The 18,673-nt window shown below is 37.5% G+C and overlaps 3 protein-coding genes across 3 annotated transcripts; all 3 read right to left on the bottom strand.

Annotated features, from left to right (window-relative positions):
* Positions 1-602: 602 nt before the first annotated feature.
* Positions 603-2,272, bottom strand: LOC123468660 (the record flags this gene model as incomplete). The annotated part of the gene is made up of 5 exons (XM_045167942.1): positions 603-1,307; positions 1,368-1,522; positions 1,591-1,798; positions 1,863-2,106; positions 2,165-2,272. Coding segments are annotated over 5 exons (876 nt in total), but the record flags the coding sequence as incomplete, so codon positions are not given.
* Positions 2,273-2,283: 11 nt separating this feature from the next.
* On the bottom strand, positions 2,284-3,352 carry LOC123468659 (the record flags this gene model as incomplete). Its single annotated transcript, XM_045167941.1, has 4 exons — positions 3,099-3,352; positions 2,929-3,041; positions 2,396-2,871; positions 2,284-2,328 (listed from the first exon to the last, which is right to left on the bottom strand). Coding segments are annotated over exons 1-4 (804 nt in total), but the record flags the coding sequence as incomplete, so codon positions are not given.
* A 1,623-nt stretch (positions 3,353-4,975) lies between these two features.
* On the bottom strand, positions 4,976-6,373 carry LOC123468658. The gene is made up of 3 exons (XM_045167940.1): positions 6,248-6,373; positions 5,167-5,770; positions 4,976-5,097 (listed from the first exon to the last, which is right to left on the bottom strand). The coding sequence occupies exons 1-3, from the start codon at positions 6,371-6,373 to the stop codon at positions 4,976-4,978; spliced, it is 852 nt and encodes a 283-aa protein (XP_045023875.1).
* Between the last annotated feature and the right edge of the window lie 12,300 nt (positions 6,374-18,673).

The raw sequence follows: 18,673 nt of genomic DNA, 5'->3' as shown, positions 1-18,673 counted from the left end.
CTAATAAGCCACACAATTATAGCTAAGTTAACTTTCTTGCGATGTACTCATCAACTAAAATTTCTATTTGGAATGACGACCACGCTTTTTATTTTATTGCTGGGGCCATTTCAATCTCGTAAGTCTTTCACTAGCACAATAAACACAGTTCAAGATACCAAAACTGTCAATCAAAGAATCTTATAACTTTAAAAATACTAACTAGATTCTAGCTCTAGCAGACGCCTTGTAATAATAATAAAGTAAACAGCATCTATTACTGTACGCAATGTCATGAAACGAATATTCTTATTGGTCGCTATAAGGTCCGCCCTCTAAGAAAAAAAAAATTCTATGCTTGAAAAATCTGATCTTGGAATTTGAACTTATACTAAGTTCAGAAATAAAAGTAAGAAAATTTAAGCTAGAATACGTGTTTATTGAAATAACGAACTTACATTTTTTCCTAACTTACGTGAGGAAATTTTATAAGAAATTTTAGTAAGTTTAAGACCAGAATTTAAGCCAAGGCTAGAATACGGCCCCAAGTCTGTGTATTTAAATTAAACCATTGGTTTAATAATTCTTTTCCATGTTACAAGAAAGACATCGATTAAAATACAGCACACACACATTTTTACATTTAAAATAAACATAATAAGATTACGAGCAATTTCCAAGTTCAATTAAAGTTCTGGCCACTTCCTGCGTCTTTCGCGTTAATTCCATTTAACAGCAACACAATAAATAGCTTGACAGAAACGGCAGAGGAAAAAAAGAGGTTAGAGAGAGGAGTAGGAGGGTCATCGGAAAAGAAAAGAGTAAATGCCGTTGTGTCGAGAAGACCACACTTATGCGCGATGGAGGAGATTATTCTGTTGGGCGCAACATAAGATCTTACCAGCAGAGAACTGAAAGATAATCTAATCCCTTTTCATTGAAGGATCCTCGCAGGGGCATGTTGTGTACGTTTTGTTTGTGATTGCATGACGCAACACACTTTCTAATAATAATGAAAAAAAGAAGTTGAAAATGGAAAATAAAAAAAAATAGAAAATAGAAAAAGAAAAAAATGAATGAAGAAAAGAATAGAAAATCTGTTGAACTCAAAAGTGGGGCTACACATAAACGTCGTCTTGAACGGTTCTTGTAGAAATGTTCGCCGATTTATTCTGATGGTACTTCATTACCGGCATCCTCCACGAACAACTTCTCTCTTGACTTGTGAGCCGTATGTTCACTTAGTAGTTTGGATGTGATGCAAGGATGGACCATGGATGGATCGATTGCCAACTTGTGTTTTCTTCCCCAAAATTCCACAATGAAACCTGAAATGAAAATCAAAACGTTAAAATTTTGTAAATTGTTCGTTCTTATTGTCGATTTACTCGTAATTGCTTGGACATCTTCCTTGGGAAGGGCAGGTTTTGCAGGATTATTTGTCTTATCGGTGGGTGCCTTCTTTCCGGTTAGGCTGTGTTTTGACATGAATTCCCTATCCCACAGCGCTTCCATGATGATATTTATCATTTTGCTCATGTCCCTGTGTACACATGTAACAACTATTAGAATTATCCTTTATAACACAAACAATCCCAAAATAAAACTCACTTTTTTTTTGAACCAGCCTTCCCATACGACATTGCGGTTGCTAACGCATTTTGATGAATCGTTGTCTCATAATCTTTGTGAAGCTTCACTAGGTTAGTTCTACCGCTTTCACTTCTTTCTAACTGAACACGTGAATGTTGAACATTAACTTGACTACTTGTCAAGGTTTCCAAAGTGGTGTGTAGTAGAGCCAACCCTTCATTAAGACCTAATAAGATGGAAATAGTCAAGATAACAATAAAAGTGTATACAGTTTCAAAGAGAAAACTTACTTTTGGCCAAGGCCTTGGGATTCAATTGTTTCAGGGAGTTTATTTCTTCTTGTAAGCGAAGAATAGTAGCATCTTTTTCGAAAATTTTGTGATTGTAATCATCTCTCTCAATTTCTAGCTCAAAGGTAGAATCTCGAATTTGCTCGTTGAGGAACGAGATTTCATTTTTAAGCTCATCAATTGTATCCTTGTATTCATTAAGGCTATGCAACTCAGCATCAACTGGCTCCGTCGCTTGTTCGTCCTTAACGGAAAATACAAATAAAATAAACACATAATTCTTACAATCATGTTGTTTTTACCAGCACACGCTTTGGGTTTCCTTTTGTTGTGGAACTTGGGGGGGTGTCAAATATGTTGACGTCTAAAGATGTAAGAATCTGAGAGTCAGAATTCTTTGCCGATGATTTTTTTTTCTTTTTGGTGTTACAAAAGAGTCATTTTCCTTGCTGTGACTTGAATTTCTCTATAAAATAAAAATCAATGTTTACTGTAAGATACTATTAGATGTTTTACCATAAAAACAAAAATACCTTAGATGTGGTGTTGCCCATTGATTTGACACACTGATTAGCACGTCTTCTCTTCGCTGGAGGCGGAGGTGGAGTAGGAGGAATCACATCTTCGTCCTCTGATTCTGAAGTAGAATTTCCTTTCTGATCATCTTCATGATGAAGGCTGCTGTCAGCAGATTCATCGGGCTTGTCTTCATCTCCCCCAGTGATCAACTGGCAACCTAACCCCTCCATGTCTTTGACGAAGATGTCCATGGTCTTCCTAGTAACTGTGTAGCAGGTTAGAGTACGATATTGTAAATAATGAGAAACATTGGTGCTACCTGTTGCTGACTTTTCAACTGGCAAGTTAGGTGGTGGAGAGGTAGATTTCTGGCCAGTGCCATGTTTCTGATTTGGAGATGATTTGGGAGCTGATTTTTTGGCTACTGCCTTTTGGACACCGATGGGAGGCATCATGGCATCTCGTACTGCCACCACCACATCTCTGTCCTCTGCACAACAAAAACTTTAAGAAAAAGAACACATGATGTAATATTAAATTGTACTACCTGAGTACGTGATAACTTTACATGATCTCATGTCATGTTGAACTGGGGATCTAGATTTGGTAGTCGACTCAACTGGTAGGTTCCAACCAGGATTGCTGGGAAACTTAGGCCAACTAAATACATAGAAATTTAGAACAATAAGAATAAATAATAAAAAGCTATATGCTTACTTGATTCCAATAATTTTTTTTGTCCCAACAAAACCTCTTAATTGCTCGAGCTGATGATGGAAACTCTGGTCACGAAAATCTTTTGGCACTGCTATGGCCTCCAATGTGCCAATGCCCAATTCCTCATTTTGAGTGAAAGTTACAAGTATGTAGACCACTGGGTCTGCCATTACAAATATGTACTGATATTACTTTAAGTCTACTGTAAGAGAGAAGTCAGTGAACGAAACAGACAGCTAGACATATCTTTACTTAGACTAACACTTCGAGCACGAAAATTAAGGCATAGCTGCCAAATTTCAATCGATTACAAAATTAAGGCATAGCTGCCAAATTTCATCGATTATTTTTTCTTTGTTTTGAGTTTTTGTCAATTTGAAATATTAGCATATTGATGATTTTCATTAATCTGTATCAATCACTTTCAAGGGAATTGACAAGAGGAGTAACAACAAAAGATTCCGTAAGTTCATTATTAAATCCTATAACGCACTTTTTCATTATGTCATTTGGACGGCAAGCAGTTAATTCTGTAGAAAGCCCAATCAATTTTCTACTTTGACCGGGGAAATTTGAAAATGAAATATTATCGATGGGAGGCGAATATTTCACATCAGAAATTGTTCCCATGACCCGCCCAACAAGTAGAATATTTCCTTCTAGAGGAAGTGATTGAAATGATATTATGCTTTCTATCATAAAAAAAGAATCGTCTTTCATGTAACCACAGAAATTGGTCCGTTTTGGGGATCGAGTATAACTAGTCGTTGTAAATATACCTTTTTGTGAAATTTTCACCCTTTTGTAAGAGTAGTGGTATGTAAAACATTCTGTTGATTTTTTCAGAGAACCGTCTGTATCTGACGAAGCAAGATAATTCAAAATCGCGATTTCATAAAAAGGGCTAGTTTTTTTTTTCAGCGCAGATCCAAGAAGTTGAATAGTTCCATAACTGGTACCACAATCTTGATTAATAGGGGAATAGAAAGCTTCCTTTTGTGAAATATTCAGCAACTTCCTCAACAATGCACTTACTGTGATTGGCAAGTTAAAATTTGTAATGAGAGAGATTGCATCTGATCGTACCGCTTTTTTCAAGAGAAAGGATTGGACCATTTGCTCTGCAACACTTTGGGTCCCATTCTTTAATGAAATCAATTCCCCGTTAAACCACTCGGGAATGAATGTAGAATTACTCCATGGAAGGCCCCAATTAAGTGCAGTTTGAACCAAATGAGTAAGTAAGTGGAAATTATAGCGAATACGTTTTCTACCATAGAGTACTTCTGCTTCGCGGACGAAGTATTGAAAAAGAAATTCAACCTCCTTAACACGCTCAACTGCTACTTCTTCTTGAAGCAGCACTTGAAGGCCATAAACGAGGCATAAGAAGTGATCATAGAACTGTTTTGGTAAAAGATCATCTAGAGCCGAAAAATAATAAAGAGCAAATGCTCTATACTCAGAAGCTTTCCAATTGCAAAGGTTTGATAATAAAGCTGATGTGCGTGTGACTTCATAAGGAGGCCTCATTTGACTTAAGCGAGCATCAAGAATGGCACGTTGGTCTTTATCTAAGTGCCATAGTTCCTAATAATTAATACTTATATTGTTAGTTGTATTATTTACTATATATATAATAATCTAAGTACCATACTTCGTGATATTTGGATTCTGTCCAAAATTCCAACAAACATTTAATTGCTCCTTGACAAACCGAATGTAAGTAGTCTGGTACTTGTGCGGTTACATAGTCGAAAGACGTGAGAGCCAAGAAAGGAGAATGACCTTTGATTCCATGAACAGGCTTACCCTTTTCTAGTACAATCTGAATAAAAAATTTCAATATTTTAATTATTAGCCACAGTATATGTAATTTATATCGTAATTACCATCAAGTCTTTTTCGTGCTGCTCTATTGTCCTTAATGGAAATGTAGGATTTGTTATAGGTACTGGATAAACTCTTGCAGATCCTCTTCCTATCTTCGTTGTTTCACCTGTATATATGAAAATAAAAATGCTGTTAAATTTACAACGAAGAATTTTTAATGCAAATGTTCGTGTACCAGCGTGCAAACAGAAATCGCACCCGAATTCACCGCGACATATGGTACCGTCTAGGAAAACAGTCCGAGCCATTGAATCCGTTGTTAACACCAAAGGTCTCAGAAACATGGTCAGCTCTCCAAATTTTATCCCGGAGGATCCAAGGTGCTTTAGTTCGGCTATTGATGTGTCAAGAAACGGCCCTCTAGGGGGCTTCTTGTTCCCGAACCAAAGAGCCATTAAAAACATGTTTGCTCGTCTTGCCCCGTAAGGAATTTCATTTATGACACCCATGAATGGCCAAAATCCAAATTTACTTTTTTTAAAACACTGCGCTCCATCAACATTTAGTTGCAATGTGAAGATCACCTGGTTTTCGGAGCCATCACCACAAACTTTTTCTCTGTAGCAGTTTCCACTTTGGACATCCCCCAGAGTTTTTCCGTCATATCCAGTAGTTTTTTTTCTTAATTTCATTCCGCCACTTCTCAAAAAAAATTTTAGCTGCTGTTCAATTGGGAGAACAAGAATGTAACACGATCTTGACTTGTCAAATGGATGGCGGCATCTCTGTTTTTGTTTAGGAAGACCATTTTTTCCAATTTCAAGTATGGCATCACAATTCTTTTTCGCGCACACAAAATTTTTTTTGACGTCCATTAATAAATGGTCATATTTTGCTACACACTTGGCGGCACTTTCAATTTCTGCTGTGGTTGATTTAGTGGCGATTTGAATTATTTTCAAATGGTCTTTGAATGCTTCATTAGATAGATGGTATTTAAGTTTGTAAGCTAGACATAGCATACTAAGGTATGCTGATGATTCACAGTCTTTATCCTGAATTTAAAAATTCTAATATTAGGAAATTACAGACTATAAAGCCTCGCTTACACTAGAGGTTTTTCTTAAGCTTTTAGTTCCTTAATCTTTTAATAATATAATATACTTAAATAATATCTTATAATAAATAGCATTACATATATAATATCTTATAATAATACCTTAACTTCTTAAAATTAAAAGCTTAAAAGCTTAAAAAACCCTCTAGTGTAAGCGAGGCTTAAGAGATAATAACTATTGTAGGTCTAATATACTAACCTCAAAAGTATTTGAATCGTTTTCATTTAAGTTGTATTCTTCATCTGTATCACAGGATTCACAGCCTTCTGCAACAGAGTTTTGGCTTGAAGTTATTGATTTCAGCTCAGCAATATTCTGTAACATATGAATACACCATGAATAAATGTAAATATCAAGTGCACATATATATTTTTCTTACTTTGGGATCCTCATCTTCGTGGAATTGACTTGTAAATACACATGTTACTTGTTCTGAGTTAGATTGTTCAGACTGCTGGGGATTGCTGCTGATTTCGTTGTCACAAGCATGGTTATTAACTTTATGGTGGCATGGAGCTTTTTTTTTTACCATTTGTTAAATTTCTTCCTGGGCCTCCCTCAAATTGAATTTCCTCTTGAGGTATCGAGATAACTTTGGATTCTCATTTGCCATTATTATATATATCTGGTCACTTCGAATCACTCACAACAAATTCAAAAGTCGTCTGATAATTTTTATTCAAAATCTAAAAATATACAACACACTGGCGCATATTTTTTTGTTTTCCATGTAAGCTTAATAAACTAAGACGATAAAAATTAATTATTTCTTTCCGAAAATATTTCTGTTATATAACATTCCGCGTTATTTTAACCTTTTTTATATTACGATTTATTTCGATCAAATTAAGCGAAACCCTAGATTAAAAATTCCATACTAGAATTAGCTGAAACAGTTAGGAAATATATTAAGGGGGAAAAATTCGAGCTGATTTTAAGGTTAATTATTTCAAGCCAGATCAGAAAACGCCCTAGCTTGGAAAATAAAAGCTGATATCTACTAAAAAAAGTGGAGCGAAACCCTAGATTAAAAATTCCATACTGGAATTAGCTTACAGTTAGGAAATATATTAAGGGGGAAAAATTCAAGCTGATTTTAAGGTAAATTTTTTCAAGCCAGATAAGAAAACGCCCTAGCATGGAAAATAAAAGCTGATATCCACAAAAAAAAGTGGAATTATGTTAAGATGAAAAATTTCGAGGTAATTGCAGCATTATAAGTGGTTTGATTTTTTAGCCTAGCACCGCGTGAGCTGTTATTAGCAAACAGTTAAAAATATAAGCTAAAAGTTTCGTACGGGAATATGAATACACTGTTATACCATGAGTTTTTACTTCTATATGTAAACAGCATCAAATATACTTGTATTCAATGTGAATACACTGTTATACCATGAGTTTTTACTTCTATATGTAAACAGCATCAAATATACTTGTATTCAATGTGAATACACTGTTATACCATGAGTTTTTACTTCTATATGTAAACTGCATGGAATATACTTGTATTCAATGTGAATTACTTTAATAATTTTACTATTTATTCATTTAATACACTGTTATACCATGAGTTTTTACTTCTATATGTAAACTGCATGGAATATACTTGTATTCAATGTGAATACACTGTTATACCATGAGTTTTTACTTCTATATGTAAACAGCATCAAATATACTTGTATTCAAGGTGAATACACTGTTATAACATGAGTTTTTACTTCTATACGTAAACTGAATGGAATATACTTGTATTCAATGTGAATACACTGTTATACCATGATTTTTTACTTCTATGTATGTATACTGCTGCATGGAATATACTTGTATTCAATGTGAATACACTGTTATACCATGAGTTTTTACTTCTATATGTAAACAGCATCAAATATACTTGTATTCAATGTGAATACACTGTAATACCATGAGTTTTTACTTCTATAATTAAACAGCATCAAATATACTTGTATTCAATGTGAATACACTGTTATACCATGAGTTTTTACTTCTATATGTAAACTGCATGGAATATACTTGTATTCAATGTGAATTCACTGTTATACCATAATTTTTTACTTCTATACGTAAACTGCAAGGAATATACTTTTATTCAATTTGAATACACTGTTATACCATGAGTTTTTACTTTTATATGTAAACTGCATGGAATATACTTGTATTCAATGTGAATACACTGTTATACCATGAGTTTTTACTTCTATATGTAAACAGCATCAAATATACTTGTATTCAAGGTGAATACACTGTTATAACATGAGTTTTTACTTCTATACGTAAACTGAATGGAATATACTTGTATTCAATGTGAATACACTGTTATACCATGATTTTTTACTTCTATATGTATACTGCATGGAATATACTTGTATTCAATGTGAATACACTGTTATACCATGAGTTTTTACTTCTATATGTAAACTGCATGGAATATACTTGTATTCAATGTGAATACACTGTTATACCATGAGTTTTTACTTCTATATGTAAACAGCATCAAATATACTTGTATTCAATGTGAATACACTGTTATACAATGAGTTTTTACTTCTATATGTAAACTGCATGGAATATACTTGTATTCAATGTGAATACACTGTTATACCATGAGTTTTTACTTCTATATGTAAACTGCATGGAATATACTTGTATTCAATGTGAATACACTGTTATACCATGAGTTTTTACTTATATATGTAAACTGCATGGAATATACTTGTATTCAATGTGAATACACTGTTATACCATGAGTTTTTACTTCTATATGTAAACAGCATCAAATATACTTGTATTCAATGTGAATACACTGTTATAACATGAGTTTTTACTTCTATACGTAAACTGCATGGAATATACTTGTATTCAATGTGAATACACTGTTATACCATGAGTTTTTACTTCTATATGTAAACTGCATGGAATATACTTGTATTCAATGTGAATACACTGTTATACCATTAGTTTTTACTTCTATATGTAAACTGCATGGAATATACTTGTATTCAATGTGAATACACTGTTATACCATGAGTTTTTACTTCTATATGTAAACAGCATCAAATATACTTGTATTCAATGTAAATAGACTGTTATACCAATGAGTTTTTACTTCTATATGTAAACTGCATGGAATATACTTGTATTCAATGTGAATACACTGTTATACCATGAGTTTTTACTTCTATATGTAAACTGCATGGAATATACTTGTATTCAATGTGAATACACTGTTATACCATGAGTTTTTACTTCTATATATGTAAACTGCATGGAATATACTTGTATTCAATGTGAATACACTGTTATACCATGAGTTTTTACTTCTATATGTAAACTGCATGGAATATACTTGTATTCAATGTGAATACACTGTTATACCATGAGTTTTTACTTCTATATGTAAACAGCATGAAATATACTTGTATTCAATGTGAATACACTGTTATACCATGAGTTTTTACTTCTATATGTAAACAGCATCAAATATACTTGTATTCAATGTGAATACACTGTAATACCATGAGTTTTTACTTCTATACGTAAACTGCATGGAATATACTTGATTTCAATGTAAATACACTATTATACCATGAGTTTTTACTTCTATATGTAAACTGCATGGAATATACTTGTATTTAATGTTAATACAATGTTATAACATTAGTTTTTACTTTTATACGTAAACTGCATGGAATATACTTGTATTCAATGTGAATACACTGTTATACCATGAGTTTTTACTTCTATATGTAAACTGCATGGAATATACTTGTATTCAATGTGAATACACTGTTATACCATGAGTTTTTACTTCTATATGTAAACTGCATGGAATATACTTGTATTCAATGTGAATACACTGTTATACCATGAGTTTTTACTTCTATATGTAAACAGCATCAAATATACTTGTATTCAATGTGAATACACTGTTATACAATGAGTTTTTACTTCTATATGTAAACTGCATGGAATATACCTGTATTCAATGTGAATACACTGTTATACCATGAGTTTTTACTTCTATATGTAAACTGCATGGAATATACTTGTATTCAATGTGAATACACTGTTATACCATGAGTTTTTACTTATATATGTAAACTGCATGGAATATACTTGTATTCAATGTGAATACACTGTTATACCATGAGGTTTTACTTCTATATGTATACTGCATGGAATATACTTGTATTCAATGGGAATACACTGTTATACCATGAGTTTTTACTTCTATATGTAAACAGCATCAAATATACTTGTATTCAATGTGAATACACTGTTATACCATGAGTTTTTACTTCTATATGTAAACAGCATCAAATATACTTGTATTCAATGTGAATACACTGTAATACCATGAGTTTTTACTTCTATACGTAAACTGCAAGGAATATACTTGATTTCAATGTAAATACACTATTATACCATGAGTTTTTACTTCTATATGTAAACTGCATGGAATATACTTGTATTTAATGTGAATACACTGTTATACCATGAGTTTTTACTTCTATATGTAAACTGCATGGAATATACTTGTATTCAATGTGAATACACTGTTATACCATGAGTTTTTACTTCTATATGTAAACAGCATCAAATATACTTGTATTCAATATGAATACACTGTTATACCATGAGTTTTTACTTCTATATGTAAACAGCATCAAATATACTCGTATTCAATGTGAATACACTGTTATACCATGAGTTTTTACTTCTATATGTAAACTGCATGGAATATACTTGTATTCAATGTGAATACACTGTTATACCATGAGTTTTTACTTATATGTGTAAACTGCATGGAATATACTTGTATTCAATGTGAATACACTGTTATACCATGAGGTTTTACTTCTATATGTATACTGCATGGAATATACTTGTATTCAATGGGAATACACTGTTATACCATGAGTTTTTACTTCTATATGTAAACAGCATCAAATATACTTGTATTCAATGTGAATACACTGTTATACCATGAGTTTTTACTTCTATATGTAAACAGCATCAAATATACTTGTATTCAATGTGAATACACTGTAATACCATGAGTTTTTACTTCTATACGTAAACTGCATGGAATATACTTGATTTCAATGTAAATACACTATAATTATACCATGAGTTTTTACTTCTATATGTAAACTGCATATATGAATAACTTCTTAAATATACTTGTGAATACACTGTTATATCCATAAATGAGTTTTTACTTCTATATGTAAACTGCATGGAATATACTTGTATTCAATGTGAATACACTGTTATACCATGAGTTTTATACTTATATGTAAATGCATAATATAAATAACTGTATTCAATGTGAATAACTGTTATACCATGAGTTTTTACTTCTATATGTAAACAACATCAAATATACTTGTATTCAATGTGAATACACTGTTATACCATGATTTTTACTTCTATATGTAAACAGCATCAAATATACTTGTATTCAATGTGAATACACTGTTATACCATGAGTTTTTACTTCTATATGTAAACTGCATGGAATATACTTGTATTCAATGTGAATACACTGTTATACCATGAGTTTTTACTTCTATATGTAAACAGCATCAAATATACTTGTATTCAATGTGAATACACTGTTATACTATGAGTTTTTACTTCTATACGTAAACTGCATGGAATATACTTGTATTCAATGTGAATACACTGTTATACCATGAGTTTTTACTTCTATACGTAAACTGCATGGAATATACTTGTATTCAATGTAAATACACTGTTATACCATGAGTTTTTACTTCTATATGTAAACTGCATGGACTATACTTGTATTCAATGTGAATACACTGTTATACCATGAGTTTTTACTTCTATATGTAAACTGCATGGAATATACTTGTATTCAATGTGAATACACTGTTATACCATGAGTTTTTACTTCTATATGTAAACAGCATCAAATATACTTGTATTCAATGTGAATACACTGTTATACCATGAGTTTTTACTTCTATATGTAAACAGCATCAAATATACTTGTATTCAATGTTAATACAATGTTATAACATTAGTTTTTACTTTTATACGTAAACTGCATGGAATATACTTGTATTCAATGTGAATACACTGTTATACCATGAGTTTTTACTTCTATATGTAAACTGCATGGAATATACTTGTATTCAATGTGAATAACTTTATACCATGAGTTTTTACTTCTATATGTAAATAGCATCAAATATACTTGTATTCAATGTGAATACACTGTTATACCATGAGTTTTTACTTCTATACGTAAACTGCATGGAATATACTTGTATTCAATGTGAATACACTGTTATACCATGAGTTTTTACTTCTATATGTAAACTGCGATGGAATATACTTGTATTCAATGTGAATACACTGTTATACCATGAGTTTTTACTTCTATATGTAAACAGCATTAAATATACTTGTATTCAATGTGAATACACTGTTACACCATGAGTTTTTACTTCTATATGTAAACAGCATCAAATATACTTGTATTCAATGTTAATACAATGTTATACCATGAGTTTTTACTTCTATACGTAAACTGCATGGAATATACTTGTATTCAATGTGAATACACTGTTATACCATGAGTTTTTACTTCTATATGTAAACTGCATGGAATATACTTGTATTCAATGTGAATACACTGTTATACTATGAGTTTTTACTTCTATATGTAAACTGCATGGAATATACTTGTATTCAATGTGAATACACTGTTATACCATGAGTTTTTACTTCTATATGTAAGCAGCATCTAATATACTTGTATTCAATGTGAATACACTGTTATACCATGAGTTTTTACTTGTATATGTAAACAGCATCAAATATACTTGTATTCAATGTTAATACACTGTTATACCATGAGTTTTTACTTCTATACGTAAACTGCGTGGAATATACTTGTATTCAATGTAAATACACTGTTATACCATGAGTTTTTACTTCTATATGTAAACTACATGGAATATACTTGTATTCAATATGATTTCACTGTTATACCATGAGTTTTTACTTCTATATGTAAACTGCATGGACTATACTTGTATTCAATGTAAATACACTGTTATACCATGAGTTTTTACTTCTATATGTAAACTGCATGGAATATACTTGTATTCAATGTGAATACATTGTTATACCATGAGTTTTTACTTCTATATGTAAATAGCATCAAATATACTTGTATTCAATGTGAATACACTGTTATACCATGAGTTTTTACTTCTATATGTAAACAGCATCAAATATACTTGTATTCAATGTTAATACTGTAACAGTAAGTTGTATTGACGGTTCACAAGACTAAGACTGGGGGCTTGATACACGACAACGGGGGACTATATATGGGGGGGAAACACTGACGTCACACGTCCGGTAGCATTGCATACCGGATCACATAACGTGGTCATTGACCACGTGACATCCCCCCCTCTAGCTGCATTCGTCCCCGAATGCATTACTAAAACAAACAACACAAAAAAAATATAGACCGAAAGAAAACCGGGAACATTGCTACATGATACAGTCCACATGACACCCCCCCAAAAAAAAAAAAAACATCATCCCTATGCCAGATGCTCAATGGACGACTCCAGTTCGCGCAGCGTCGTCAAGCAAGTCTCTTCATGCGCTGCCATACGGTTGTCTATTTCCGTAAGGCAATGCATGGTACTCCACCGCCGCGCACGTCGCTTCTTAGCTTCTTCCTCGACGAACTCCTCCACCACTCGTAGGCGTTCCCGAAGGTCGGCCATATTAACGTCTCCTTTTCTCCCTCGGCACCACTGGATGCTGCACACAGCCACACTGGCCATAAACAACGCTGCTCCCACACCCCATAGCTCGAATGGATATGTATGATGTTCCGCCGCTCGTTTTCCCCTTTCCGAATCGTCTACTTCCAAAGCACGGATAGTTTTACCAAAACTAGCTGCGTTCGTCAGACTGCCGCCGATCCGTTTCAAGGACGCTTCTAATGAAGCCTGCAGCGATGAGTTCGTAGATTTCCCGCTCGTCATGCTTCCTTGTTGTTGGGCATCTGTAGCTATAGCCCAGTTCACCCCTTTCAGACGTGGCACAAAGTCGTTCCCCTTCCTAGTGGATGATAACGAGTGTTGCCTACTGGCCTGCAAAATCCACTCATCAGTTTGAATGGAGCAACCGTGCGGGATTTCGACAATACCGACCAACGGCAGCTCTGCTCTCGACGAATCCCTCGAATCTGTCTGTTGGGGACACTCCATTACCAGAGAGCGTGGATTATTCATTGATACTGCCCATCTCCGGTGGCCCAGGTAAATGGCTTCAGGTCCTCTCCATTCTACTACAACATGATCGCACTCCGTTTTCTTTTTGTCAGTGTCCTGCAGGAACAGCGCCATCACACAAGTCTTCTTAAAATTTTTTCGGTAGATAGCTTTACTGGGCGGACATACCGAACTCGCCTTTCCCTGGCAAGAGCGTACCTCGGCTTCCGTCAGTTCAATAAATGTTTGCCGATCCCGCCCTACCGCCAGAAATGCGGGAATGGGTGCGTAATGAAGACCCACGTTACCTGCAGCACTAAACACTGGCAACACAAATGTTCGATATAACTCAAATGTCTTAGTAATCTCAATTATTGGCAGATGAATGAATAGCCGAAGCCCGTTTGTTGTGGCCGCTACGACGACCCGGGCTTCCTGGTATGCCCTCCACAGGTCACCATTCTGCAAAGCAGGTGTCAGTGCCCAACCCATCGCCAAAGAAGCTCGAATTTCTTTAAGAACCGATCGTAGTTGAGTAGGTGGGAAAAGTTCCGGGGTAAGTTGCCGGTTGCCAACAGGGCGAGACCAATGCCGATGTCCTCCAATGTCATGCTGGCCCAGTCTAGAACTCTCTGAGCAGCTCGAAAGGCTTCGTCCATCCTCGCCGTCATAATCACTTGACTTTCTAGGGCGTTCACGGCACTCACCACATTCTGTCTCCATTTGTTGAATTCCTTCTCCAATGATTGGTGCGCTCTGTCCAGCTGCTGCATGGCCAGTACATGTTCCCCGAGTTCTCGTAATGTCTCATTCACTAACGTTGCTTGATGAGCCACCGCACTCACTATCCCCGACGTTTCTCCTCCCAAGGCCTGTAGCTTTCCATTAAGTCCTTCTAGATCTTGACTTGTCGCCACCCCAAACAGCCAGTGTAGTGCGGTACCGCCGACGTCGATAATACCTCTCTTGGCCCTCCTGGACCCTCCTACCACCGCCTCCCGCAGTGTGTCGTACCGTTCACGTACAAGTCCCAATAGCTCCAACCCGTCCGTCGCCCTTTCCACCATCTGCGCCCGTAACCGTGCACTCCATTTTGTTTCCTCCGCTTGCGATTCTTTCTTCTTGGCCGAGTCTGTGAACCAAAGATGCAGTTTGTTCAGGGCGTTTTCTATGGGACTGAACGAGACATCGGTCACTACTACCCACTCCGAGTCACTAAAGAAGACCTCCCCTTGTAATTGGAATATTACTCCATCCCTCACAAAAGCCTCTTGGGAATGACCTTGACTGGGTTGTACCCCCATCAGCGATCCCAGTAGTCCTAGCAGAAGGAGAAGAGCCCCCACTGCCTCCTGCGGCCTTTGTCCGTATCGTACCGGTGGCATCCGGGCTCGTGTCGATCGCCGCACCTGATCGTCAATCCTTTCATTTCGAGCTTCTTGCACCTCCTCGTTCCGGGGTGTAGTCTCTCTAGTTTCGGCCTCTCGGTCACGGATGTCCTTTCCCCCGGCAATTAGGTTGCTGCATTGCGGCTTTAGTCTTCTCGGTTCTGCTCCCGTACTTTCTTTGTCTACCATTGTCCATTCGACCCCTCTTACGAATTTTTTCTTTTTCACCACGTGCACCAGTTCTGTCTGTCGACCACTTGGTCTCTTTACTTCGTAATTTAATGCCGACGCCCGGTGTACCACCACGAATGGTCCCAGCCACCGGTGAAGTAACTTTTCGGCTCTCCCCACCTTCCGGAACGGCTTGTACACCAGTACTTCTTCCCCTGGGCTGAATTCCGGTGTAGCTCTTCGAGTCGCGTCATGGTACCGCTTCTGTCGTTCTTGTACCTGTACTAATCGTTCTTTCACCATCTTTCTCGCGGCTTCCAAATTCCGGACCAGTGCATCAGGATCCTCTGCAAGAGGCGTCGCGCGTACTCCCATCACTACATCCGCCGGCAACCGCGCTTCTCTGCCGTAGAGAAGGTAAAAAGGTGTCTTTCCGGTTGATTCCTGAACACTAGAGTTGTACGCGAATGTAATATAGGGCAGAATGTCATCCCAGTTAGTGTGTGTGCTGTTTATATACATCGATAGCATGTCCCCCAGCGTGTGGTTTAGTCTTTCTACCAGGCCGTTGGCCTGGGGATGATAAGGAGTTGTCGTTCTATGGTCCACCTCCATTAGACGCATGACTTCCTTCGTGAACTCCGCGACGAAACACTTTCCACAATCGGTAACCACACCCTCCGGCGCCCCATGCCGTAAGACAATCTCCTCGACAAAGAACTCAGCTGCGTCCCGGGCCGTCGCAGTTGGAACAGCCCTCGTCTCTGCCCACTTGGTGAGATAATCCACCGCAACGATGATATTCTTCTTGCCCCCCACCGACACGGGAAAAGGCCCCAATATGTCCATTCCAACTTTTTCGAAAGGTTTCTCCACGCGGATGATTTCCATGTGTCCCTGAGGTTCTACTGGCGGATTTTTTCTTGCCTGACACTGCGGACATGCCCGCACGTAGTTTAGTACCTGTTGTCGTAAGCGTGGCCAGTAGTATCTTTCCTCTATCCGCCCTAGCGTCCTCTTCACTCCTAAGTGCGCCGCCCAACGATCGCCATGGTACGCGTCTAAAATCTCCAACCGTTGATCCGGGGGTACGCATAGACGCAACCTCATTCCTTGTTTACCCAAGGTTCGGCGATGCAGTAGTCCATCAATCAGCACGAAATTTTTGTAGGCCACGGCTGTACTCCTTTCCAGTTGCCTGCGTACCTCCACCCATCCCGGGACTGCCCCTTGCATTTCTCTCGTCCAACGACGCTCCTCCTCCCATGCTGTCGTGTATACCGGTAGCAGGTCCTCTTCGTCGTCATTGTCCTCTATCCCATCCATCGGATACCGAGATAGTGCATCAGCGTCCTCATGGAGCCGCCCACTTTTATACACAATTTCGGGCTGATAGTTCTGTATGGACAATGCCCACCGTGCCAATCTGCCCGCCAAATCTTTCTTTGTTGTTAACCAACAAAGGGCGTGGTGGTCCGTCACCACTTTCACCTTTGTCCCCCAAATGTAGCTGTGGAATTTCTTCACCGCCCAAACCAGGGCTAAGCACTCCTTCTCCGTAATGGAATAATTCCGCTCTGTTCGGGATAATAACCTGCTGGCAAAGGCAACTGGCCTCTCCCCTGTCTCCCCCTTCTGTACTAAGGCCGCCCCGATCCCGTATTCGCAAGCGTCGGGATGGATTTCGAAGGGCTTTGTGTTATCCGGGTACGCCAACTGCGCAGCTCCCATTAGCGCGTTCTTTAGAGCCTCGAAGCTTTCCATGGCCTCCGCTCCCCAGGTAAATGTTTTTTTCGCCCACAAGATCGTGTAACGGTCTGGCGATTTTCGCGAATCCGTCGATAAATCTTCTATAGTACGAACACATGCCTAGGAACGCCCTTATGTTCTTCACTTTCGCCGCTCTGGAACCATCCACCGGAGGGTGCGGGAAGTCTCTTACTGCCTGCACTTGCTTCGGATCCGGTAACACCCCATTTTTATCCACGATATGTCCCAACGCCCGTAGTTGTGGCTGGGCGAACGTACATTTTTCCAACTTCACTTTTAGATTTGCCCCTCTCAGACGTCCCAGTACCCCGCGCAGTCCTTTCACGTGTTCGTCCACTGACCGAGAGTACACTACAATATCGTCCAGATAAACTAGACACGTTGTCCATCTGAGGCCACTTAATACCACGTCCATCATTCTTTGAAAAGTTCCGGGTGCTGAACACAGCCCCATTGCCATCACCTTAAATTGGTATAGCCCATCCGCTGTGACGAACGCCGTTTTCGGACGGTCACCTTCCTTAATGGGCACTTGCCAGTATCCTGACTGCAAATCCATGATTGAAAAGAACGCCGCACCCTCCAATCGTGCCAGTCTCCTCTATCCTCGGCAGCGGGTACACATCACTTATCGTCACTGCATTTAGGCGCCGGTAATCAACACAAAATCTCCACGTCCCGTCCTTCTTTCTGACCAGGACCACTGCCGCTCCCCATGGACTATTCGAGGGTTCGATAACTCCTGCTTTCTCCATTTCCTTGCACTGAGCTTCTATGATGATTCTCTCCTTCCATGCCCGAGCATGGGGTGTTTGTCGAATTGGTTTTGCTTCCCCGGTATCTATTGTATGCTCTGCTGCCGTACACAGTCCTAGTTGGTCTCCGGGCCACGAAAAACAGTCGCCATATTCCACTAACACTTCTCGGATCTTTTCTCTGTCTGTCGGCGTTACCCCTTCTCCAATCCTGCTTTCAAATTCGTGCTCCCGAAACGCTTTCTTCTC

The sequence above is a fragment of the Daphnia magna genome, unplaced genomic scaffold, assembly GCF_020631705.1.
Source record: "Daphnia magna isolate NIES unplaced genomic scaffold, ASM2063170v1.1 Dm_contigs411, whole genome shotgun sequence".
NCBI classification, from domain to species: domain Eukaryota; kingdom Metazoa; phylum Arthropoda; class Branchiopoda; order Diplostraca; family Daphniidae; genus Daphnia; species Daphnia magna.
The sequence above is the reverse complement of the archived record's forward strand: the minus strand, read 5'-3'. Positions and strand labels throughout refer to the sequence as shown.

Coding starts and splice junctions, on each gene's coding strand:
- LOC123468658 (XM_045167940.1), bottom strand. CDS start 6,373: ATGTTACAGAATATTGCTGAGCTGAAATCAATAACTTCAAGCCAAAAC. Junction 5,771..6,247: donor ACGATTCAAATACTTTTGAG/GTTAGTATATTA, acceptor TGCGCGAAAAAG/AATTGTGATGCCATACTTGA. Junction 5,098..5,166: donor CGATTTCTGTTTGCACGCTG/GTACACGAACAT, acceptor TCATATATACAG/GTGAAACAACGAAGATAGGA.